This window comes from Eretmochelys imbricata, chromosome 1, assembly GCF_965152235.1.
Source record: "Eretmochelys imbricata isolate rEreImb1 chromosome 1, rEreImb1.hap1, whole genome shotgun sequence".
Taxonomy (NCBI): Eukaryota; Metazoa; Chordata; order Testudines; family Cheloniidae; genus Eretmochelys; species Eretmochelys imbricata.
In genome coordinates, this window is record NC_135572.1 from 265338542 (window position 1) to 265364211 (window position 25670).

Sequence of the window (25670 nt, forward strand, 5' to 3'; positions counted from 1 at the left end):
ACTGCTCCAGGGTTTACGGGCGTTTGGGACTTCAGTGTTTGGAGCAGCCCATTGCAGATCTGGGGCCAGTCTTGATCTCCACTCTGATTCAGAACCAGCTCAACATTCAGAGAGGTTTGGATGCAGAGCTTCGGCTTGGCCCCATCTCCACAGTGGATGGAATGGAGCCCAGCAGGGGGATGCAGGCTGGGTAGCAGGCAGTCGGGTCTTTTGCCTGCAGCAGGTGTGGCCAACCTGAGGCTGAGAAGGAGCCAGAATTTACCAGTGTACATTGCCAAAGAGCCACCATATTACGTCAGCAGCCCCGCATCAGCTCCCCTGCCCCAGCATCTCCCACCCACTGGCGCCAGGCTCAGGGGATGGGAAGGGAAGGGGGGAAGTGGGGGCAGGGCCTGTGGCAGAGCCAGGGGTTGAGCAGGGAGCACCCCCCAGCACATTGGAAAGTTGGCACTTGTAGCTCCAGCCCTGGATTCGGTGCCTCTACAAGGAGCCGCATATTAACTGCTGAAGAGCCGCACGGGGCTCCAGAGCCACAGGTTGGCCCCCCTGGCCTACAGCGTGCACTCCATGTGCTTGGCCATCCCATTGCTTGGGACAATTGAAAACTAGACCTGGGAAAGCCCAGGAGGACACACTGTCCAGAACAACCCTGTACTGGCGAGGCAGGACAGACTAACTGCCCCACTAGGTCTTTCCCATCACTGCTCCCTCTGGTTCTAGCCGTGCGGAGCAGGCGCTGCTGTTCCCCTCCAGCGGGCACGTGGCTGCTCTGGAAGGGTCTTTTCCCATTGGATTATGGATCAGAGCATACCAGCTGTTAGTTACCTTTGATTAAAACCAGGACTCCTCCCTCCCAAGCTGGAGAGACCTATGTCGCTGTTATTTACTCTGCTGCCAAGCCTGGCGTTCCATCTCTGCCCTGTGGCACTCACTAAAAGACAAGGCAGGGTGGGAGCCTTGCGTGGGGGTGGCGACGCAGGCCCCGCTGTCCCATTTGTTTCTTTTGCAATTGGATTTCATGCCAGCTTGGTGCGGGGGCCAGAACTGCCCGAGCCGCCCGCCTCAGTGGGGCATGCTGGGTGAGAGAGCGAGAGAGACCTTCCAGGGCTGGGGGCTGGCCTGCAGGAGAGACAGAAATGCGCTGCCCTGGCTGTCTGAGTGTGGGGCATCGGGGTCTGTTCCTGGACTATACTCTGCATGTTCCCGCTTCACTTCGCTCCTCTCTCACTTACCGCCTCCCATTCCAGCCTTCCCGCCTCGCTCGCCTCTGCTCTTCCCAGCCTCCTTCAGCTGCCTCTCATTCGCTCCTCACTCTTATTACTGTGCTCTCCCCTCAGACTCTTTCTCTCATCCTTTCTTTCCTCTCCTCCTCTCTAGCTCATGTCTTCACCCTCCCTATGCTCTCATCCGCTTTCTCGCTCTCTCTTATCCCATTTTTCCTCTGCGCCACCCCACCCCCTGTTTGCTTTCACTATCTCCTTCATTTTTCTCATTCCCTCCATTCCCCTTGCTCGGGCTCCCTCTCCCCCAGCCCCAGCTGCTAGTCCAGGACAATAGAGCAGATGGCAGGCTGTTTGTTTTATAGGTCCCTTTGGAAACTCGGCTCAGCTTGCGAATCTGCCACTGTTTCTAAAAACAGACACCGTATAACGCTGAACCGAGCACCATGGGGATCGGGGGGGGGGGGAGGCTCGACTCTCCCCCCACCCGCTGTATAGGGGCATCGTCCCTCTCACTCCTCTGGCCCACACCAAGCCCATGGTAAAATAAGTCTATTGCAGGCTCCCTAGTGGCTGCAGCAGAGCACAGTCACAAGTGAAATGAGTCTGGCCAGCCTCTGCAGCAGGGATTCCAGTGATAGGAGACTGACTTTAAGGCCCTCTCACCAGACGTCAATGTTACTGGGTAGTGTGCTGGCTCCTTCCAAAGGAGTCGGCACTAGCAGAAGGCTCCAAGAAACTGAGCTGTGTTTCACACACCAACAAGTGGGCAGGACTCCGGCATTCGATTTCTGGCTCTGCTGTGTGACCTTGGCACAGCATTTCAGCTCTCTATGTTGTTGTTCCCCACACCTTCCCATCAAGCCTATTTATCTGTAAGCTCTTGGGGGTAGGGACAGTCTCTGGCTCAGGCCAAGGCTATACTGCATAGTGTTGCTGGCATAGCTATGCTGGGCAGGGGTAATCCCTGACCAATGCAGCTATGACAGCAAAAGGCCCTAGTGTAGACACCGTTTCACCAGCAAAGCTCTATTTTTGCAGGCCTAGCTTATTTTGCTGCTGGGAGAGGGGTCCTGGAATAAGGAGGCCAGGCCAGGGCCCTGAGGGGGCACTGAACGTTTTCTCTCTCAGGTGCTCAGCTGGCTGCTTCTTGCTCACGTGCTCAGGCTCTAGCCACACATGTGGTCGAGAAGGACTCCTCCCCCAGGTCCCTTATGGGTCTTTCACCTTCCTCTACAGCGGGTGGGTGTAGGTGTCATATCTGGGTGTCTCTCAACCATTTCCCTGCCACTGCAGGGGCCTCGGACACTGGTGCACCTCAGTTCCTCTGCTGCTCTGCCTGCAGCATATATCAAGTCTCCCACGGGCTGTAGCACTTTGGTCGAAGTTCGGCTGTTGGGTTTCGTGTGCGGGTGCTGGGGGCCTGCGATACGCAGGAGTCAGACTGGATAATCGGGTGATGTCTTCTAGCCTTAAACTCATGACGCTAATAAGCTACATCACCAGAAGTGCAGTTTTGCCCACCCTGGGAGCCCTTTGCTGCTGTAGCAGACCAGCAAAGCACTCCTCGTGCAGGTCTGGCCCATGTGCTTGCACTGTGCCTAGCACAATGGAGGCCTATAGGCACAACTGCCGTACAAACAGTAAACACACATCAACCCTGGCGTACAACCCAATTGCAAATGGAACAGCCAGCGCGCCTAGCACTGGGAGCACATCGGCTCTTCTGAGCCCAATCACTGCTTGACCTCCAAGGACCAGGCAGGTACGGTGCAAACGTGGTGTGGGTGGCTATGAGGATGCTCTCCTTGGTGAGCCCAGTCCAGCATGGAATTATGACCCACTGGGATGGGGGAAGTCCTGTCTTTTGGCTGAGACATAAGGTCCTCTCCGCTCTGTGGGCCATTAAAGAGCCCAGCGCACTTTTTGTAAGAGCGTTCGCCTCATTCTCCCCATCAAATTCCAGCTCAGCTAATTACACTGGCCTGGATCCTCAAAGGGATTTAGGAGGACTTGTGGCACCTTAGAGACTAACAAATGTATTTGAGCATAAGCTTTCGTGAGCTACAGCTCACTTTATCAGATGCATGCAGTGGAAAATACAGTAGGGGGATTTTATATACACAGAGAACATGAAACAATGGGTGTTACTATACACACTGTAAGGAGAGTGATCAGGTAAGGTGAGCTATTACCAGCAGGAGAGAAAAAAAACCTTTTGTAGTGATAATCAAGGTGGGCCATTTCCAGCAGTTGACATGAATGTGTGAGGAACAGTGTGTGTGTGTGTGTGGGGAAATAAACATGAGGAAAGGGATTTAGGCACCTACCCACCATTAAAATCAATTGGAGTTAGGTGCCTAAATACCTTTGTATATCTGGGCCTAAGAGGATTGGGAACTATGGGCCAGGGAGCCTTTCAATGCTTGACACCAGCTCTAATGACCAGCAAGCTGTCTCCCCCGGGAGAAGCAGATCTCCAACAGCAAAAGTCTCCCCCGCTCCCTCCCACCAATGGCCAGGGGAAGGAGAGGCAGCTCCCGGGTTTCAGCGTTACCCTTCTAGCTGCAGCAGGGCTGGACTGGCATCGGAGCTGTGGTGATCTGCCCTGGAGCAAGGCCGTTGCGACTCTCCAGCCTGCACCAGCGGGTGCTAACAAAGCGAGAGGCATGCGTGCTTTGCAGATCACAGCTGTCCCGCCCCAGCCGTGAGCCGCACAACCGTTGCAGAGAATGAGTATAAATAATGACAGCGGTGGCACAGGGAACGGCTCCCCAGAGCAAGAGAAGCACCTCGTCACTGAAGCACCGCCCGACCCGAGTGAGCGATGGAGACTGTTCTTAACTGCAGGATTGGCCTGACTGTCAACGGCAGGGACCAGCCTCTCTCCCTTTTCTCTCTCCCTTTTCCTTCACAGGCTGCCTCTCCTCCCCACACTCAGTCACGTGTCCTCACCCCTTCCCAATGGGACACATCCTCAGCTGGCATCAATCAGCAGCTACTAAAGTCAATGAGGCGACACTGATTTTTCCAAGCAGAGGATCTGGCCTTATCTCGGTCCCCCATTCTGGCTGTCTCCTCTTCCCCTCCCTTTCCCTCCTATGCCAGCAGCCCCTTGCCCCTGTTTCTTTATCACCCCATCTTACTGGCCTGCCCCACAAATGAAGCTGACTTTGGGCAGGGGAGGGAGAAGGTTGCTCCTGCTGCCCTTCCCAGCACTATCCAATTTCCCCACGCTGGCTTTCACTCCCAAACCCTTTCTCAATCTCACCCTTACTCCTTTGCATACCCCCAAAGGACACTGCCCCAGGGGCCTTCAGCAGAAGATCCTCTTGTCCCTGCCAGCTCTGGTTGTGATTACATGGGGGTCACAGCAGTCTCTCCCCACCCCACAGGCCCCTGATCAGTCCCGTTTGCAGCAGGGTTGCTAACATTTCCAGCAGGAGACAGGCCAGATTAGGAGAATACAAGCACAGAGCGTCCCATTTAATTTTTCTCAAAGCTCACTGATAACAAGTTCTGGCTCCGGGAACAGAAAGCAATGGGTGCTGTAATGAGGTGCATTCAGACGAGATGTCTGAATAACTAACTTGGGCTCACTCAATCTTGGGAAGCAATTTAAACATCAGAGATAGGCAAATCACTCCATCTTGGGGTCCATAATTAATCGCACACATTGTAAACAGTGGAATGAATGAGTTTTTAGCTTTCTTGGAATTCAAGCTAGATCAAATTGCACCAGGCAGAAAATTCAAGTTGTCAAGGGACAGCAGTTAAGGGGCCACATCAGTTTAGCCACCACAGACCCCTCTGAGTTTATTTTACCTGCTGCTGTCACAAGTGACACCCCAGATGATAGTACCTGAAAGAACAGAGGGGGCACAAATAGTTGTCACTAGTTTTCCCATCTTGTTTCTGTGCATAGTTAGTGTCACCATTTCCCCTCTTGGAGTGAAATCTTGGCGCCTGTGAAGTCAGAGGCAAAACTCACATCGATACCAGTAGAACCAGGATTTAAACCCTTTGTGGATAGTCAGTTAGGCCCTGATCATGTGAACCGTGACACAGGGAGCCCCCACTCCAGTCCATGGGGTTCTGCTCTGTCAGTTGCAGGCCTGGGGCCTTAGTCAGGTTCACCTCTTTGGGGGAGTGTCTCACAGCAGCCCATGAGAGACAAACATCTAATAGAGCTGGTCAAAACAGCTCAAGCCTCAAAATGTTGCCATGGAGAACAGTGAAAAAAATTCCACAAAAACTTTCACATTAGAGTGTTCCCAATAAAACGGGATTGTAAAACCCCGTCACAGGGATAGGGATAGTTCTCAAACCTGATTTTAAGACACGGTTTTAACACCGATCAGATTTCAAGTTGCCAGTGTCCCCTTAAGCTGGCTTTTATGTGCTTAAAGAAATGCTCTTGGATCCCTGTGTCTGCTTTGAGGAGCCCTTTTCTTTCTAGTATAGTACCGGAACAGTTACCACAGGCTCTTTTGTAGTTCACTTTAACACAACCCTACTTTCCTCCACATCCTGCTCTTCTCATTAGTTTACAGGCTCTTCATGAGAGCAGATGTTCTCCACAGGAGCGGTGCTTGCTGGTACGGCAAGGAAATGTTCCACCAGTTTAAGAAGGTTTGGACTCACACACCTGCTGAAGGACTCGACCCTTTCAGGGCCCGATTCTCAGCTGGGGTAAATGGAGCTGTGCCAGTTTACACCAGATGAGGCCCTGAGCCAGCATTTTCCTCCTATTTCTGCAGCTTGTCTTCCCACAAGGCTCAGAGTGTGTTGTTTAGTCGCCCCCGCCCCCTCATCACCCACTGTGTTGTGCTGTGACTGCCTCTGCACCTGCTGTCACTTCTTCAGATATGATTGGCTTTTTTAATCGAAGCACTGAGATCTCAGATGTGGGCGGGAGGGAATCCAGGCACTGTAGACTCCTCTCTTAGGCGCTAGGCTGAATTAGGCCAGCCAGAAGCTTTTCCCTGTTCTGGTTAACTTGAAACCCCAAATCACTTCTCTTACCCCGGGGACTTCAAACTCATCCTTAATCTCATTGGATTGTCACACACTTACTCCTGCAGTGTGGGTGACTTCACTTTCATTGGCTTCGATTCATACGGTTACTGGGCTCCCCGTCACTGTGTGAGGAAACCATTATACACCCAGGGAGAGGTAATTGTTATCAGCAAGTCCTTGTTCCTGGTCATCAGAGAGGAGTTTCCAGATGAAAGGGTGCATTTCTTGTGACAGAAAGCAGGACTTGAGAGTCATCTGCTTCTTCAGAAGTTGATCACTGACTGGAAGAAATGTTTGTATTGGAAAGTGACAAGAGGCCACGGTGTTCTTCTACAAAAATCAAAGCACGCTTTCAATTCTTGAACCGTCTCTGCCCAGGTGGAAACACTTTGAAACATGTGATTTTTAACCCTTCAATATCCTACACAAGTGTCTGCAGTGCAAGCCGGGACAATTGTACTTCCTTTGCAGGGGGTTGGGCTGACCAGTTTGCAAAATGGTAAAGACACAGTGGTGCTCTCCATAGACCTCTACCACACTGACTGCAATAGATGCAGTTGTATTATCCTGTGTTAAAGATTTCTCTTCCAATCTGGATGACTCTGTAGAGAGACCACACCCGCATTTTCATCTGCATTCTCACAGGACGCCAGAGATCCCCCTTGTACACCACTGGCTTTTGAAAAACACCTTCCCTTGAAGAGGCAATTACTTTACATTTCTTTTATTCAGAGCATCCATTGCCATTGAAAGTGGTTTCTTTGCTTTTTAGCTTTCCCCCAGTCTACTCTCTCTGTGTGAGCAAGGACAAAACGTAACTGCTATTCATTTTCCATCAACTACGAGGGACCTTTGGGTAACACAACAAGCCCAGTCCAGGGCAAGAGACATTCCCCCCAGGATCTGGAAACACTTTGAACAGTCCGCAACGCTGCATGTCCCACCTCTCCCTCTCACTCCTTCTTCCCCTCTCTGCTGCACTGAGCAAGGAATGAGGAGCAGATGAAGGTGCCCCCTAGTGTCTGAGGGACTGAAGAGCAGGGGTAATAAGCTATTTGCCCTTCCGTTTTCACTCCATAGTGAATTAGGGTTTTTTGGCATGGCTCTTAAATCCACAATCTCCAATCTGCTCCTGTGCACTCCTTCACTATCTCCTCCTCCCATCTTCTACCTCATTCTCCCTTTCTCCCACTCCAAATCCTTCTTTAAGACTATCCTCTCATATCCCCTCCTGCCAGGTAGAGGCTGGAGTCTAATGTCAAAGAACAGGCTGGTCATTAGAAAGAGGGATTATCCCAATCCCCAGTGGAGCAGAGAAAAGGGAGGGTGCTCAGGGAGAGACAGAGAGATATCCCCACTTGAATAATGCACAAATCCACACACTCCTCTACCCGCCCATCTCATGGGAGACTCCTGGAAGGACCCAGCGCTCCAGCTCCTGGCCCCCATCCCCTTCCCAGGGCAGTCCTGGTACAGCGCTTCTCATGGGCTGATCTAGCACGAAGACGTGACCACAATGTCATTTTATTGAAACGGATTATCAAAGACTTGAGTTTCTGACTTGAGAATGTAGCCAAACTATCTAAGCAGAGGCTTAGCAAGGGGGCTGGGGAGGCGGAGTCCTGGCCAGCAGAGGCTCAACAAATGAGAGGACAGAAAAGGCTCTTGTCCAGCGTAGAAAACTTGTCAGGCAGAAAGGATTTGGGGGCATAAAGGGAGGAGAGAATCTGCCCAGCAGAGACTGAAGTGAAGGCCGGCTGGACACTCCGTTCACAGGCGGCCCCACGCAGTCCGTGTGGCTCAGGATGCATACAGAGATATGCTCCATCCAGGCAGCAGGGGGCACCAGGTCTCCATCTATTTCCGCACAGCCAGTATCTGTGGCCAAAGTCTCGCTGTGTTCATGGAGGCATCAGGTTATCTCACCCACCTTGACTCTCGAATATCCTGGGACCGACAGGGCTACAGCTACACTGCCTACATTACCAGAGGCACGTCGACTTCCCCCTCCCACCCATCCTCACCCCCCACAAGGGTCCCAGAGCCCGTGGGAAACTGGGTTGCATTTGAGTGTTCCACCAACAGTGTCCTTCCACATTTTCACCTGGGTGCCTTGCTGTGGATCCTACCCACTCACCCTGTGCCGTGCTCAGTGAGCACTGACCCACAAAGCTATCGCTAGCTGCAGCAGGGCGGTCACTGCAAAGGAGAGGGAGCGCGCAGGGCTCCCTGAGTGCCCCCCCCACACACACACCACGAACTGCGGGTCGCTGGCCTGAGTGGGACCCTTTGGGTGTGGGAGCTCAGACGGGCCGTGGGCACCAGGCAGTGTCCGGGTAGAGAAGGCAGTGAAGGGATTGGAACCTGTGGGAGAGAGGACGAAGGTTAGGCGTGCGCTGTCACAGCCGAATGAAGAGGCATGGGAGGAGCGTGTCTCCCTGGTGCCCCATCCCACACCAGATGCTCTTGCTCTGCACTGCAGCTAGTGATCTACACGTACGCCTCCAGACTCCAAAACTTCACAAGGACGTGAGGGCGGTTAGAGGTGAGCCCTGGATCCAGATCCAACCAGCGGCAAGATGGGCCCAGCTCCCGCCAGGGCCAAAGCGAATGCCACAAACAACAACAACAGGGAAGGCAGGATTCCAGCTCCAGCTACACAGCTCTGCCAATGCACGCACCTCACTCCTGAGCAGCAGCCTGCCCCCACCCTGTTCCAACCCTGTTTTCATAGGAGACTCTGGGAGCAAGCCAAATGAGCCAGAGACTCAGGCACCCACCTGGAGGGGTCATCGTGCTGGGAGAAGGGGCCGGCCAGCTCAACAGTGTTGAGTTTCTTCTCGAAGACACCATAGCTGAGGGTGACCTGCAGGGAAAGACCATGAGAAAGGAAAGGGGGAAGTTAGGGAACAAGAGGGCAGCTTTGGAGGCTCTCAGCTTTTATGTGTCTGCGATATAGACGTTCCCATCATCCCCCAGCCGGGAACCACTCTACAAGCTTTGCATCCCACACCCAGATCCCCACTGCTTCTCCCCTCTGCCCAGGCTGATTTACAGGGCCAGGCTGCAGGCTTTCACCCCCTCCTCACCTCCATTTCCAACACATCTCCAGCCCCGATCTCTCCTAAGCCTCTCCCCCTTCCTCCATGACATGCAGGGCTATATCACATGGGCCCCATGCGTGGGCAACAGTCACTTCCTCTGCCAGTGCTGCAGCTCCAGAGCGGAGGGCCCTCCCCCTGCTCTTTGACTGGCAGCAGTTTTACTGGCTAGTTAATTGCCTTTTCATCCTTTGCCCATCATTGCAGAGAAGCGTCTAGGGATGCATTTGTCAGGAAAACCTCATCGAAATAATGTGCGGTTGATTCAATCAGGGTCACAATTACCGCCGGAGTGACGTGAGTCATCGCCCGCCTGCTCCGCTCCTTTCCCGCCGCCCCCTCCAAATCTCTTCTCCAACCTCTCCTTCTCCCTCCCCTTCTCCACGCACCTGCTGCAGGAGCTGGGGCCTGGGGATCAGCTGCAGGTTCTCCAGGTGAGAGTGGAAGAGCGTGTTGGGGAGCAGATGCCCGCCCAGTTTGCACTCAACAATGTAGCCCACGGTGCAGTCGTCCGGGAGGCGGATGAGCTCCGAGGTGCTCAGGAAGTTACTGCCGCTGGAAGAGAATAGGCTGCATTGATCAGTGGGGAAATACAGACATTGAATGGGATCCCCGTCTTGGAGCGGGATGAGAGATCAGGAGCCAGAATCATTGCTGGGGTAACTCCACTGACCTCAGAGATTCACGTCGCCCTGGCCATGAAGAGGCAGGTCGCTGCCCAATTCTGTCTGTTTGCACTGCAAGAACTTATAAAGAGATACCCACTTACATGCCAACTCAGCTCGAAGTGCACGCAGTGCCCAGCACGGGTTAGGCCTCTAGGAGCTACCACAACACACATACATTCCCTTACCTACCTGCTCTTGCCCACTCACGGTTGGGTAGGCACACCCACACTGTGCCCTCTCTCACGTACTCTCTGTGTGCTCACATACATTCCCACACACACACACACCCCCCAACTCGTGCATGATCTTCCGTGACATTCTCCTGGGTTTCTGATGCTCGCAGATCTACTGGCTTCACGGCTCACCTGGCCCAAGGTGCCATCTTGACGGCCAGCCTGTGGCTGATGCAGAATCCTGCCCCTCCAGTAGCGAACCAGAAGCGCACGGACCTCTGGGGAGGGAAGAGCAGAGAAAGGCACGGGGCTGACCAATGGGTACCACAGCTCCTGTACCTGCAGGTCTCAACACCAAAGCGCTGGCCATTAGATACACACACAGACCCAGCTACAGCCCACCTTCTGCACCACGACGTGGGGTGGCACAGAGCAGAGCCTGGCTTCACGGCATCAGCTGGTCGAAAATGCAGGACAACTGTGCTACTAAAATAGAACCAGAATTCTTCCCTCAGCCCAGTAGCAAAGGGGGGCCCTCATATGAGAGATAAGGAGTCCAGAGATGAGGGCAGATTAGCTGAACATAGAGGTGGAATTCTCCCCTCACTCAGAGAAGGGGTGGTCCCTCTGAAGCAAAGGCGTCCTATTCGTAGTGCGGTATGGGATGAATCTCTTAGTAGATGGGGTTCCCACTGAGGAGCAGCATGTGTGTGACTGCCTCTCTCTGGGCTGTGCATTGCTCAGATTGAGCCGCACATGCTGTCGTGGTTGTGTGACACAGGACCAGAAAGGGTTAAGCAACTTGCAAGTTAATTGACCCAGATTTAACCTGTAGAGACATATTAGTAGATAATGTTTCTGGTTTTGTGTGTTTACACAGATATTGCTAGAGGTGAACAATGTAACCAAACAGTTCCTGCCTATCACCTCAGAGATCAAAAGGAGATATTAACAGTTAAATGAGCTGTGACTGGAGTGATATCACTGTCTTGATTTCTCTTTGGAGAATATATCAAATCACCTGAAAATGGTGGGAGATAGGCAATTGCCTTATGTTAATCCATATAGCTAATTACCAGAGATGTTTAGGAAATAGGAGGTTACTTCAAAGACACTATTGTTCAACCAAGAACTGCATGCAGTCAAAAGGCTGCCCAGAAACTGTATAAAGGGCTCTTGGGATCTGATCCTTTTTATCTCAGATCTGCTTATGCTGCATCAGAGGAAATTTGAGCCACAAGATTGAGATCTCCAGTTCCATTCTGGGTCACCCTGATACTGAACATTGGATTGAACCTATGGACTAATTCTGAAAGAGCTCTTTGCAATTCTAGAGCTCACCATCTCTACTATGAACCTGACCTAAGGACACTATTCATGTCTGTATGTATAATGATCTTTTAACCAATACTCTCTCTTTTCTTTTTTTAATACATTTTAGTTTAGTTAATAAGAATTGGCTGAAAGCATGTATTTAGGTAAAATCTAAAATATTCATTAACTTGGTGGGCAATGTGTCCGATCCTTTGGGATTGGTAGAACTTTTTCATATGATGAACAAGATTTTCAATAATCCTCATCATATTTGACTTAGCTGTCTGAGTGGGAGCCAAAGGCTGGGTTGCTTTAAGGGAAATGTGTTCTTGGCTTCTGGGTAACCAATAAGGTATTATAGAAGCTGTTTTGTAGTGAGCTAAGTATTAGAATAACCACCAGTTTGGGGAATTGTCTGCTCTATTCTTTATAGTTTGCCCTAATTGAGAAATCTCAACATAGCCTCCCTGGGACTTTGGTCACAGGTTGCATGGGACCAGATTGGGTCCAGCGGAGGGCAGGCCTGGAGCCCTCCTCTTTTAGGGGTTTGACAAGACATGTGTTCAAGAACCATCAGCTCCCTTCAGAATCCCCAATGAGCCAGTCAGCTGCTTGGCCCCGTTGCTGCGGGGCAGGATTTACCGTCTGATTGTTGGGCATTGTTTCGGACGCTTGGATGGGCCGATTCAAGCTGGGCTTCCCAATATAAATGTCCCGGGCTGGAGAGAAGGAAGACAAGAGCTTCAAGAGGGCCTGTGGGTTTAGGTAGTTATCATCGTCCAAGTGGCAAAACCAGCTGGCAACAGACAGTGAGACAGACAAGAGGAGGTTAGGTCAGGAGGCTGCTGCTGACTCAGCTTCACGTCACGGGCCTTATTGATAAAGGTCATGTGCAGCTACACGCTGATGGCCTTCAATCAGCACCTCTGCAAACTAGACCCTTCTTCATCCTTTCCCACTGGAACTCCATTCACAGCCCCCTCTTAGTCACACAAGCAGCCATCGGTTAGCAGTGACAGCTTCCCATCCCTACCAGCCTGCAGTGGGAAGTTCCCTCCCATGCCCCTGTGAGCAGATGTGAAGGCCACCCCTGTGTACTCACCTGAGACCGCTGGCCAAGAATGCATCAAACTCGGCTGCCATCTTGCAGGAGAGGGCTGGGTGGCTATGCTCTGCGGAGCAGTTTGTGAATACCACATGGTCACCTGCAGGGAAAAGAGACAAAGCTTCTGATCACTGCATTCTCACCCCACTCCACCTGCCTGGCCTGGCCTGGCCAGGAAACCCCTCCGGCCAGCGAGAGCAGGAATCAATCACTGTGTTAATTCAGTCCTGGCCTTCTCACATTCACACCCTGCTCGCCAATGGGGTCCCCACATCTCTCCTGCCTGTTCCCACCTCACCCTGCTCTCTGGATTCTATCTTCTTCCTATTCATGCAGCTCTTTGCTTCACAGCGTACATGCTGCTCACCTAATGGAACACCAGCCTTGCCCTGGAGGAGACCCCATCCCTTCTGCTGGGCTGAAAGGGGAAAACTTGTCTCTGTGGGTTTTCAATCCCGGACTTCTCCCCACACAAGCAAGACACCAGCAGGAATGAGTTCACTCCTCACTGATGGTGGCACTTAGTCTGCGCCACGCAAATGATCTGTCGCGGAGCTTGTAGCACCATGGCATGTGGGCGCCTCACAAGCATTAATGACCTTCTCAGGAAGTCAGGCTAGACATGTGGCATTCCCTTCTGGCTGTAAACTCTCCGACAACAGCACTGTGATGCAAGGAAGTACCGTCCTCCCCATCCTGCAGATGGGGAACTGGAGCAGCCAAGGCGGAAGTGGCTTGACACAGGAAGCCTGTTGCAGAAGCAGGAATTGAACTGAGCTCTTCCAAGTCCCAGACCAAGGGCTTTAACAACAGGATCCTCCTATCCACCAGTCTCTGGGACAGAAGACAGGGGTGCCCGACCCCCGTGTTACCTCCCAGCTGTTCTTCAGGACAGCTGGAATCTCTGCAGCTTCTCCCGGCATGTGCTGTGCCAGTCTCCTGTCTCCCTCCTTTCAAAAGGCAAGCCCATCCCTCCGACTTTTCAGAAGAGAACTAAGCTTAGCTGAGCCTTATCCCCAGAGTGAATCAGTGTCACTCCTGCTGGGGGCTCTGCGGGGTTCATCCTATCACACAGATCCAGAAGGGCACCCTATTGTGTGTAGGAGGAGGAGAACCAGCCTCACTCAGGGCCTGATCCAAAGCTCACTGGAGCTGGGGAGCTGCGTGATAGGAAAGACTGGATTACCCATTCTCTTCTGCAGGGTTTCGTCTTCTTCGTCAGTAAAGACATAGGTCTGAGAAAACAGGAGAGAGAGGAGAGGGCGAAGTTACTCCAAGGCCCGGCGCTGGCTAGATTTCTGGCCTCCCAAGCTGTCACTAGGCCTCCTGCCTCCCCATTCCGGCCTGTGCCTTTGACATCCTGCAGCTGCCTCTCGCTAGGGCAAGGGAGGTGGGAGCCGCTGCCCCAGCTCATTGCTCACCCACCTCTCCTGCTTCTCTTTCAGGGGTGGTGGGGGGATAAATAATCCTCTTAGAGCCCTGTGCCCTGCTCGCAAAAGGCAGGCACAGATCCTACAGCCTCCTCCTTCTCCAGTCGACACTAGCTGCAGGCCAGAGATAGATTTCCCCTTGGTTCAGGGGAGTGAAGGAAAGGGGCTCAAATCCCAGGCTGTCCTCTGCAAGAGGAGCTGGGAACCCTGGAGGTTAGCTCCCCCACACAGCTGAGACCCCCTCCTGTGTTCACACTGGGAAGGTTCCCTGACAGCCAGGGAACCCAGGAGTCCTGGGGTCAGACTCCCAGTAGTTCCAGTGAAGTCAATAGGGCTATGCTGATTGACACCAGCCAAAGATCTGGCCTGTGGAGTCTTGTTTTCTTCAGGGAGACTCCAAGTAGCTGGCCAGTGCAGCAGAGAAGCCTGTTCTGAGGGCTTCATTACAATATGCACCCTTGTTACCTGTAGAGTCTGGGGACCTGTTCTTGAGCAAACTCCCACCCCCCCACCCCACATGGCCCTGCCACCTGGTGAACGGAGAACTCGGGCAGCAAGCCGGGGGTGGGGAGGCCCAGCTTTGGGATTTGAACGATGTCAAGCAGCAGACGAAAGCAGCAGCTTTGTGGTCAAAGGAGACATGGGTTAAGAGGGGAACATCTGTTTGTGTGTATTGCAGTTATAGCCCCTTGCTGCTTCCCAGACCCCCACCCCCACTCGGGTCCATCCACCTCCCTGCCCCACCAGCCGCCATTCTATGACACATCCCCCCACCCCAGAGGCAGAGGGGGATCACGGCAAGCTGAGAAAAGCTCCCCTCATGCGGAAAATGTGCTTTCAAGGAACTAAAGGGGCTGAAAGAAAGAGACACAAGCCTTAAACAATCTCCCCACCAGCTGTCCGCAGGCTGGTTAAACACAGCGCCTGGGCTGGGTGCTGGCGGGAGGAGGGGGAGAGTACAAGGGCATTCAGATGGGCACCTGAGAAAATGGCTCTGGCACTGGGCCAAGGGAACCCACACCCCACACCCTAGTTATCAGCCCGGGTGCCGCATCCCGGCTATTGGGCAAGGCGCAGGAGGGCGAAGGGGCCAGAACGTCAAAGGGGGGAAGCCAGGTTATGAACATGGGAATGGGCAAGCCTGGGGGAAGGGATGTGAAGAGGTTGTGCTGAAGGGCAGCTGGCACCGGCCGATCCACCGGAGCGACAGGCTCTGAAGCAAGAGGGTGCAGGTGCCGAGAGTGCCGGAGGGGTGAGACGCCGGGGCAGGGGAGGGGGATCCCCCCAAGGGCATTAGGAAAGCTGCCTCCAGGAACACGTTCAGCACAGATGAGGGTGCACTGTTTGACGAGGCAGTGGTAGATGGGGGCCGCACATCTGTGGGGAGAGGGTAAGTGGGGAGGTCACCCTCCATCCCCACCCCAACTCTGCTGTGCCTTTCCAGCAGGACCTGGAGAAGCCACTCCAGTGGTGTCAGAGTTCTTCCCGCACTGCGCAACCCACCCCCCTCACACCCATTCATTCAGGTCTCTAGATAGCAGGGACCCTGTCCTGCTCCCCAGCCCTTGCCCTCCACTTGTGTCCGAAAGGTGACTGCAGCAGAAGAGCCAGTGTTGTGCCAGCTGACAGCTCCCTCCCCACCCCACCCCACCACGCCTGGTGGAGTCACTGGAGAGATGGCCTGCCCTGTCTCCCTCAGCGGGGCTGCCCAGGAGGGCTGGGACAGGAGAGAGCCGGGAGGGCCCCCATTAGAAACCTGGCAGAGGGCATTTGCTCCAGCCCAAAGGTCCGTCTCTCCAGGAGACGCCAGCCTCCGTTATCCACATTGAAGGTGTCTGGAAGGGGTTTGCTGGAGCCTCAAACCACATCTCCCTCCACCCCTGCCCCTGCAGGGGACACCCAGCCACTTCCAGACAGGGCCACCTTGGTGCCGCTTTTACCAGCTCAGCCGAGGGAGGGAGAAGGTTCCCTTTGGGTCCTCTGGCCGACTGCTGGGTCTGTCTAGGTTCGGACATCCCGCCGGTCGCCACGGTATCCCAGCACCTACAGACTGCCCAAGGGGCTTGGTCTGGCAGACAGTCAGGCGCAACAGAGCTGGAGTTCAACCACACAGGGCAGCCTACAACGGGGAGGCTTGCTGGGGGTGGGATTCCCAGCCCTCCACTCTCAGAGCCCCTGTCTAACGCGTGGAGCTTGCAGTGGCCTTTGCCACTCTTCCTACAGTGGAGTGGGCTTGGGAAGGCAGAGGGGCTTGGATGCGAGTCTATCCTTCAGTTCTGAGGAGGAGCAGCAAAGGGGGGGAAGGAAAACTCCAACTGGAACCCAAGTGCAAAGGAAAGTCTGGAGCCCTTGCTGCCAGACAGCCTCATCTGGCAAGCTCCCCCGGGAGCATAGATGCCCACGGCTGGAGAATAAGGACCAGGCTTTGGGCCTGCACAGCCCATGCTGCCAGTGTGTTCATTAGCAGCATTGCAGTAGTGCGTCAGAACTCCCACCCAGGCCCCATCGTGCTGGGCACTTTACAGACAGACACAAGGACAGTCCCACCCCAGAGAGCTCACACTCCAGAGTTTAGACACCATGCAGCAGGTGAATAACCTGATAGGAAGGAGTGAGGGAACAGGCCGGGATCCAGGGGAACTGAAAATGTCAGGGCCACCATCAGCGTCCACCCTCACAAGATTAAATTTAGCTCTTCTCCTGGCAGCCCTGAAAACACAAACCCATCACCAGGGGTGAAAGCTTGTCACATATTAGCCCTCAAGAGAGGCAGCAAAGTCCAGTGAACAGGGGCACTGGGCTGGGACTCAGGATACCTGGGCTCTATTCCCAACTCTGCCACTGATCTCCTGGATGAGTTTGGGCAAATCACTTCCCTGCTCTGTGCCTCAGTTTCCCCTCCCATCCTTTGTCTGGGTTGTCTATTTAGGCTATAAGCTCTTTGGGACAGGAAATGTGTGTGTGCAGCACCTAGGGCAATGAGGCCTGATCTTGGCTGGGGTCTCTAGGCTCTGCAGTTACTAATAATAAGGATCACAGGTTATCCCGACTCCTGCAAAGCCACCCAGATCTGATCTTTGGGGCCCCATGGAACCAGGCTGGTCCATTTGAGAGGATCCTAAGCAGATTCTCAGCTCAACGCCAGCACCACCCAGAGTGGCACTGATAACACAGACAGTTGCTGTAAGGAGGAGGCTCTGCGGCTTAGCAGCCAGCATGTCCCCAGACCACAAGACGGGGAAGCTCAGTTAGCATGAGCAGCAGCTTGGTTTAGTGGAGTAACTGCAAGACTGAGAGCAAGTTACCCCTGCAGGTTAGTCCTAGTTCTGATACCAACCCTCTCTATGCCGATAGCCATGTCCCTGCCCTTTCTGCCTTCGTTTCCCCACCAGGCTAACGATACTTGCCTCCCTCATCGGCATGGGTGTTACGGGGATGAATGAATACTGCGGAGTGCTAGCTGGGGGCTCAAATTCCCCAGAGTGCACCCAAAAGCCTTCATAGGATGGGGTCTGGTGCAGTGGGACACCTGCCCCTTGCAAATCGGACAGGCTGGTATTTATTGTGCAAAACTTTCCTGGGGGTAGAAAAATGCAAAAGCAAAGCATGTTTGATTTTGCAACATTTCTGTTTTGTTTCTAATGAAAACTGAAAGCTTTTGTGTTACAGTTTTTCCTTTCGCTCCCTTCTCCCCTCCACCGTCACCTTTTTCACTGGCATGGTAAAAGGGGGGAGGGGGACAAAGGGAGGGAAAAAGAGGAAAAACTAAAGGTTTTCAGTACAAAAAAGTCAACAAACAGCTCTTTTTGAAAACATTTTTTGAAAATTCCTCCCCTTCACCCTGCCCCCCTTTTTTTCCAGCCAACTCTACTTGAAGAGCTTTCCGCTGTGTTGGCAACTGTACCAGACCTCAGCACAATCAGTGGCGCTCCCCTTCTACAGCAGGACCCAGGGGGGTCAGGCACATATTTTATAGAATCACAGAGTCACAGAAATGTAGGGTTGAAAGGGACCTCGAGAGGTCATCGACTCCAGCCCCCTGTGCGGAGGCAGGACCAAGTAAACCTAAAGTGTCCTGACAGGTGTTTGTCCAGCCTGTTCTTAACAACTTCCAGTGATGGGGATTCCACAATCACCCTTGGAAGCCTGTTCCAGAGTCTAACTACCCTTACAGTTAGCAAGTTTTTCCTAATATCTAACCTAAATCTCCCTTGCTGCAGATTAAACCTATTATGTCTTGTCCTACCTTCAGTGGACATGGAGAACAATTGATCACCATCCGCTTTATAACAGCCCTTAATATATTTGAAGACTATCAGGTCCCCTCCCCACCCCCCCAGTTTTCTCTAAAGTTTTTTTTAACCTTTCCTCATAGGTCAGGTTTTCAAAACCTTTTAACTTTTTTGCTGCTCTCCTCTGGACTCTCTCCAGTTCATCCACATCTTTCCTACAGTGTGACACCCAGAGGCCTCACCAGTGCCAAGTAGAGAAGGACAATTACCTCCTAAGTCTTACATACAGCACCTCTGTTAATACACCCCAGAATGATATTAGCCTTTTTTGCAACTGCATCATATTGTTAACTTATAGTCAGTCACTGTAACCCCCGGATCCTTTTCTGCAGTACTGCCACCTAGCAAGCTATTACCCATTTTGTAATTGTGCATTTGATTTTCCCTTCCTAAGTGAATTATTGAATTTCATCTTGTTGAATTCAGACCAATTCTTCAATTTGTCCAGGACCTTTCGAATTTGAATCCTGCCCTCCAAAGTGCTTGCAACCCCTCCCAGCTTGGTATCATCTGCAACTTTTATAGCTTTCACACACAGAGAGAGAGAGGTTCAGGTAATTTGGGGTGCTCCAGAGAATCTTCTCACTCCCACTTCCCCTTCATTCTTGGCGTGGCCAGAATAGACAGGTGTCAGTTATGTTTGGGGTAAGGAAAATGGTTTTGCAAGCGCACTCAGAAACATCAAGGCTGGCTATAATCATAGTGCCCATGTGCCAGGGCTCAGCCCACATCATAGCACGTATATGCCAAGAAGTATGATATCCACTAAGAGTCATTAAAGGGTAGGAGGCAGAGCACTCAGGGCTTGGAGAAGCATGTCTAGAAGGGGAAGTATGATATTTCAGATGCTAACGCACATAGAGGAAGTGGGTTCAAAACAGGACATGGCTTCCTCTGACAAACCGCAACTGACTAGGTAGCGGAAAGCACCAGACAGTTACAGCTCAGCCTGTGGAAGGGAAAACTGCCCTTACCCAGAATGCCCTGTTCTGTCTCAGGTGCTCTTTTCTGCTGCACCCCCATAACCTAGCCTTCTCATTTAGGCCCCGATTCTGCAACTAGCTGTGCATGGGCAGACCTGTGAGCCGCCGCTGACTTCTGTGGGGTTCTGTCCAAAGTCACTTGCAGGATAGGGGCCTTAGGCTGCACCTGCACTTTCAGCACCACAGGGGAAAAGGGGACCCCAAAGCAGGGAAGCAGCAGTCAGAGAACCCTCCCAGCACCCCTTCAATTATCATGAGATTAGCAATGGGGCAGCCTCTAGGCACTGATTTAGCGGTGGAAAAATGTGGTGATGCCATGGCCTCTACCGACTGACCTGTTTAAACATAGCCCAAGTTCCTGGAGTCTACAACGAGCCCCACGGGGGCTTTCCCCAGGCTTTCCCCATTACGGAGGGAGATCCCAGGTAGCAAACGGTATTTTCCCCCAGCCATTATTAAGTCCATTGTGGGTCACCAGTGTGCACTGACCTAATGCACCCCAAACCAGCTCTCCCACCAGAATGTGAAACTCTCAAGACTCCGCTGGGTGAAGGGGGAAGAACCGTCCAGGCACCAGTACCAGAACACAGAAACAAGAGCCACACACACAGAGCGGGGCCGAGGAATAGTCACCAGAGCGCATGTGAATGGATTTGGTGCTCCAGCATGCGAGAGACTGACTGCACTGGGACAGACATGGGGCGTGCAGACGCTATGCTTGCACCCACATGCAGCTCCACTGCACCCCTCCTGCTATTCCAGCCCTGGGCCCCACTCACTCAAACTCAGCTACATGGCACCTCTGTGCCCTCTGCTGGGCTAACCCTGGGCTCTCTCCACCCCTCAGCCAGGGCACAGCATCTTGTTCTCAGGCACCCGTGGCCACTCCAGGCCCAGGCAGTCCTTCCTGAGCAGACACTGCCTAAACCAGATGTGGTTTTGTGAGGTGTACAAACGGTGTGAGACGGGAGGGAGCAGCTAGTCTGAAACCGCACAAACTCATTCCACTTGTGAGCAAAGATCAGCAGTTTGAATCAGGCCTCTGAGGGTGAAAGAGCAGTGCACTCAACCCTGCCATGCCCCACGCATGTTTTAACCCCAGCAGCTGAAGGGAGGACAGCTGTCACCTATGTGCAGCATTACAGTTTGCACCCCTAGTGTAGCTAGATTTAAAGGAGGGTGAACTGCCCCACTGAGGCTACACTTAGGTGAGAGGCTGACGGTCCCTGTCAAATATCACTCTTCTGCCCAACCCTGTGCGAACAGCCAGGATATACCCCTTTCTTTCTCTAGAGCGCTTTCCCCTGAGCCTAAAGCTGGTTCAGACCCAGTTAATAGAGTCCTCCACCCAACCAGGGTGAGGTGTCCCTGTCTCTCTGCACAGTGGAATAGACATGATGTCAGAGACGCACCGAATGGGACAGTTGTTCTTAACCACCTTCAGCATGACCCTTTCTTCAGTATAATGAGTCCTTATTCCTCCCTGCAGGCATTAGATTCCTCCTGTCCCCAACATGCCCACCAAGGAGGCCTCTGTCCCCAGCTCCATACACACCTGCTCTTTTGCCTTGGATATCCAAGTGTCCAGCAGCAGCTCCAGCCTCGTTTGGTGGAACCTCTTGGTTGTCTTCACAGCAATGAAAACCTCTCCAAGCTCCAGGCCTCTCCTCACACTAGAGCCCACCTTGGAAGGGCCCGGTGGCTCTTTCAGCTCCTGTCTCCTGTTACTGTCTCCTAGCACATCCGCTGGGGATATTTTAGCCTGGTGCTCCGGGATATCCGATGTCCCATCACCAACCCCTTGGTAGCGGACCACCTCTTGAGTGCCATGGTGCCTCATGGAGAGGAAAGCCATGGTGACAAGGAGCAGAGCAGCTCCAGAAAGACAGCGGAGGAGATGCCGACGCATCACTGCCAACTTCCAACGCCACGGAGAGAAGCCCAGCAGGCCGAGGGAGCTTCTTCCTCTGCACCCCAGGATCTGTGAGCCCCACGCTGGCCTCATGCCTCCAAAAGGGGAGGACAGGCAGGCTGAGGCCCAACTAGGACATGGCCATGGAAAGTAATGGGAGGGGAGCAGAAAGTGGCAGTGAAATTCTTAGAGAGCCAAACACCAAGGCTGAAAGGCACTGTTGCCCCTGGGATGGGGGAAGCCTCCAGGAAAGAGACACAGGGACCAGGAAGACCTGATTTTCCAGCTGGCAGGACAGGTGACAGGCAAACACCTGCAGGCCAGCAAATTACACAGCCAGAGCTGAACTAACCCAGACCCCAGGCTCTTAGCTGAGAGGCTGAGGGTCCTGGGCAGGTGCCTGGTCAGGGTGAAAGGTCAAAGGTCCAGGAGGAGAGTCCATTCCATGCAAGGGGCTGAGGGTCCCAGGTTTCCAGGAGGCGTGATGGGGGAATATCCAGGTGAGTGACTCTGGTTTCCAGTTTGCTGGAGGCAAAGGGGCTGACCCAGCGTCAAAGGATGCATCAGGACAGGTCCCAGGCTAGAGGCTGATGCAGGCAAGAGGCTGGGGATAGCCAGGTCCGGGGAACGAGCAAGCGAGCTGCCTTCCACCTGCTCTGTCTGTTCAGCTCTCACTGACTCCCTCTAGCTACAAGCACCAGGCTCCGCCCACCCCTCCCTTGGGCAGAGGGTAGGCGGGGCCCTTCAGCCTGTGGGGAATCCTGGCTAGCTGTCCCCTCTGCTCACAGCTGCTGCCCTGTGGGCTGCTCCTTGTGTCAGGCCAGGGGAAAGAGCTCCTGAGTTTAGTTAGACTAAACTGGGAGCCTCCCTGAAGGAGGAAGTTTCCAGGGGCCCGACTCTCATGTCATCAGCCTGAGGGGAACATGCTTCTGCCCCCACCCCCAACTCTCAGGGAGCCTCTCAAAACTGAACCAGGCTGTCCGGGGGTTGAGGGGGAATTCACCCCACACTGCAGCCACTTCGCAGTGACACTGGGGGCCCCAGCAGGCACAGAGCCAGCGTGACACCCCTGCAAAAGGCGATATGCTGGCAGGGCTGGAGGAGGCATGGCCAGGAGTTCCAATGGCCCCTTGGAACTTAGAATGGCCCATAGGAGCCATTGCAGACAGCATGCAAGCTGGGACAGCCCCTGGCCACTGAAGAATCAGGAGGCACATTGCCTCCCAGGTCAGTCTCTGTGCCAGGCTCAGCACCAATGCAGAGATGAATTCCCCACCAAGGGGCTTTCCCAACCCCTCTTCCCAGCTGCCAGGGCAGCTCCAGGTCCAGTCTCAGGTTCTGTAGGGTCCTATGCAAAGTGACACAAAGTAGCTAGAAAGCCAGCTTAACTGGCTCACTGCCACTCCTTGCCCTGTTTCAAGGGGGAAGGATAAGGCATCCCTACACTCCAGCGATCCCCAGCTGTTGGAACTGCCCCTTGGGCCCATGGAGCAGTTGGGCATCTAGAGCAGCCCCAAGGTTTAAAGCCATTTGCGCTCTCCCCTGTTTCACATATCTCAGCAGCAGCTGGGGATCTAGCCCTTAGCTTAGATATGTTGCTCACCATGCCATCTAACCCTGCTCAGAGCAGATCGCCTCCACACAGTGCTTAGGCCAGTGGTCGGCCATGTACACTGCAGCTGCTGCTGTTAACCCCTGTGGCACTGAGCCAGCTTGAGCAATGGCAGGGAAGTTTTGCAAACTGCTCCTAGGGAAGGCTATAGCTAGTGAAGGACTTGAAGTCCACCCCCAGCCCCTGACTGCACGTGCACGCAGACACACACTCCAGCAGATCCCCTCCCCTGAGGACAGGCGGAAGAGTTTTTCTAAAGGAGTCTTTACATTGGGATTGTACAAGGCTTTTACAGCTGGTAATTGGTGCCCATGGCGGCTAATGGCATTCCACCTGTTCCTTAACCCGTGACTCATTCCTCTACAGCAGGCAGCGTTACCTCCCCGGGGCAGGGAATTCGGGCACCCCCCAGGGAGGAGTGATACAGTCCAGGGTGGAACCGAAGCCAGGGAACATTACTGGGTTAATGTTTACCTTGGATTCCTCTCTTCCCCTCCATCACATCTGGAACCAGCTGGAGCTGGGCTTGTGGAATGGATCAGCATAGGCCAATGTGACCCCTGAAACAAACCAGGAGGGAATGGAATGACTCCTGGAAGGAGCCTGGGAGGGGCAGTGCTGTCTAGTGGTTAGAGCAGTGTGGTGTGGGGGTCAGGATCTCCAGTGTGCTATTCCAAGCTCTGCCAGACTTGCTTTGTGACCTTATAGAAGTCATCCTTGCCTCCGTTTCCCTATCTTTAAAATGGGGATAACGCCTGCATCTATGGGGTCCTCTCTCATCCACATCTGCTGCCATATGTTCAGGTGACAGCAGTGGCCCCAATGACCGTTTATGTTCTGCACCAAACAAGAACATCTCCAAAGATCTAGTGTCTCCCCAGCTCTCGCAGGAGGCTCCCCGATGGCTGTATTTGTAGAACCCTTTGAACAGCAGCACACTCTTTGACGGATTGGTGGGGGCACAGCTACGGCATTCAGAGGTGCACCATTCTAGTTAGCCAGCCTGGGGATTACTGCCATGCACGCTCCATGGTGGCTTGCCTGGAGACTGTTCAGGAGCCGCAGCAGGGGCAGAAGGCAGCTGCCTGATCCTGAATCACTGTCAGGGATTTCCTTACATCCCGTACCCCCCAAACTCCCCCATCTGCCCCCCAGCGGTCAACTAGTTATAGGCAGTGTTGCCAATTTAGTCATTTTTCACCACCACCCCCCCCCCCCGTAAATTTGAACATCCCCTCTAATTTCAATTCCTGGGGGAAAACACTGTGTGGTTCACAGACAGCCCCATGGCACCAATGCTCCAGGAGCTGCACTGGCTGCCTGTTAGGACCTGGGTGCAGTGGAAGGTGTCGTTTTTGACCTCTAAAGCCCTCAGCGGTCTGGGTTCTGTCACAATTGCACTCAATGGCGGCACTTGAGCAACAGTCTCCCTTGTTTCAATGGGAGGGGGTTGCTAGCAGGGCAGTCTCCAGGATGGGTCACCCTTGGGCCTTGCTTCCACACTGGTCCAACAGAGGTCACTTTGCAAGAGGCACCCTGGTGGCAGAAGTGGCATCCCTGGGATGGGTGGGGTGAGGGTTCTGAGGGGGGTGGAGGGGGCACACGTCTGGACAAGGGTGAAGTCTCTGGCTAATGCCTGGGTTACGTTCTGTACTGCTGTAGGGCTGCTCCGGGAGGTTGCTCTGGGTTTTCGTGGCTGTAGGTAAAGACGCAGGCACTGATGTAAGAACAAATTACCTCATCCCAGGGGAGCTGTGAGGATCAGTGAGTTCATCTTTGCCCAGAGCTGGAAAACCACAAAGCACTAGCTCAGGGCTAAGCATCGTTATGGGGACACAAAGGGGACTTGGGCCCAGGCAGAGGATGGGCTAGACAATGCCAAATACCCACCTCCTGCGAAAGCAACAAGCATTCAGCCTCTGCTGATCTCTGTCCCTCCCAGCCCATGTTGGCCCAGTCCTGGTCTCATGCAGACCTGCATCCAGAGCTCTCCTCCCTTCAGGCTGCTCCCCATCACCCCTAGCATGGGGCTGTGCTGGGGGGCCCCAGCACTACCTGGCCCACACTTTTTTCCAGCCCTATGTCTGCCTGCTCATACCAGCTCCAGCGCTGTCCACCTTCCCCCATCCTCTGCAGGTCCCCCAGCGCTCCCCAAGCATCCAGCCTCTCCCAAGTGCTAAAGGACTCTGCAGCTCGGTCAGCAATTGCTCTGCAAAGCAGCCCTGGCACCGATGGAGGGAGGGTTCTCCAAGCTAACCACATGCCTGAGAGAGCTATCACTCCCCGAGGGGTGCTTCTAACACCAGCCACCCTCCCAGGAGTGTGCTGCACACACACTGCCTCCTGACCCCCTCCACTCCTCTCCTTCCTTCCCTTCATGTCAGTCTCTTCATCACTCTGCTTCTCTCTTCCTCCTTTTCCCTCAGCATGTGAGAGGAGGGGCAGGAAGGGGGAGGGGGGCTGGATTTCAGGCACAGCTGGTGCCAGCTCCAGAGTCAGAGTGGTGGGGTGAGGACAGCCTCCGTTCGAAGGGTGAGGCAATCCCCAACCTTCCAGCAGCCCCGCTGGCTCGCCCCTCTCCTATTATTCCCCTGGAGAAGGACCCAGATGGCAGAAGCCCCAGACTCCCGGAGGTAACAAGAGCTACAGGAACAAAGGTTCTGGGAGACCCTGGCAACCTCAATGTTCCCCTGACTTTCCCAGAGAGGGACCAGCTGCCTGAGTCCGAGCAGGGGAGAGAGCAGGTTAGGAGAGGCATGAGGTAGGGATAGGAGAGAAATCCCCCAGCACCCCAGTCCTGCTGTTAATGCAAGCAGCAGCCCCTCCTCCGTTCCCATTATA

At 53.7% G+C, this 25670-nt stretch overlaps 1 protein-coding gene across 1 annotated transcript; it reads right to left on the minus strand.

Moving 5' to 3' along the window:
- Positions 1 to 6987: 6987 nt before the first annotated feature.
- Positions 6988 to 21856, minus strand: MFNG (MFNG O-fucosylpeptide 3-beta-N-acetylglucosaminyltransferase). Its single transcript, XM_077807572.1, has 8 exons — positions 20861 to 21856; positions 13787 to 13835; positions 12598 to 12700; positions 12138 to 12291; positions 10374 to 10459; positions 9730 to 9895; positions 9020 to 9105; positions 6988 to 8603 (listed from the first exon to the last, which is right to left on the minus strand). The coding sequence occupies exons 1-8, from the start codon at positions 21308 to 21310 to the stop codon at positions 8543 to 8545; spliced, it is 1155 nt and encodes a 384-aa protein (XP_077663698.1). The 5' UTR covers positions 21311 to 21856; the 3' UTR covers positions 6988 to 8542.
- Positions 21857 to 25670: the final 3814 nt, after the last annotated feature.

What these genes read in the sequence shown, in the direction of transcription:
- MFNG (XM_077807572.1), bottom strand. Translation starts at nt 21,310, where the DNA reads ATGAGGCCAGCGTGGGGCTCACAGATCCTGGGGTGCAGAGGAAGAAGC. An exon ending in CAATGCCCAACAATCAGACG is followed by an intron (nt 10,460 to 12,137) that starts GTAAATCCTGCC and finishes TTCCCTCCCCAG; the next exon opens with AGGTCCGTGCGCTTCTGGTT. An exon ending in GGCCCCAGCTCCTGCAGCAG is followed by an intron (nt 9,106 to 9,729) that starts GTGCGTGGAGAA and finishes CTTTCCCTGCAG; the next exon opens with GTCACCCTCAGCTATGGTGT.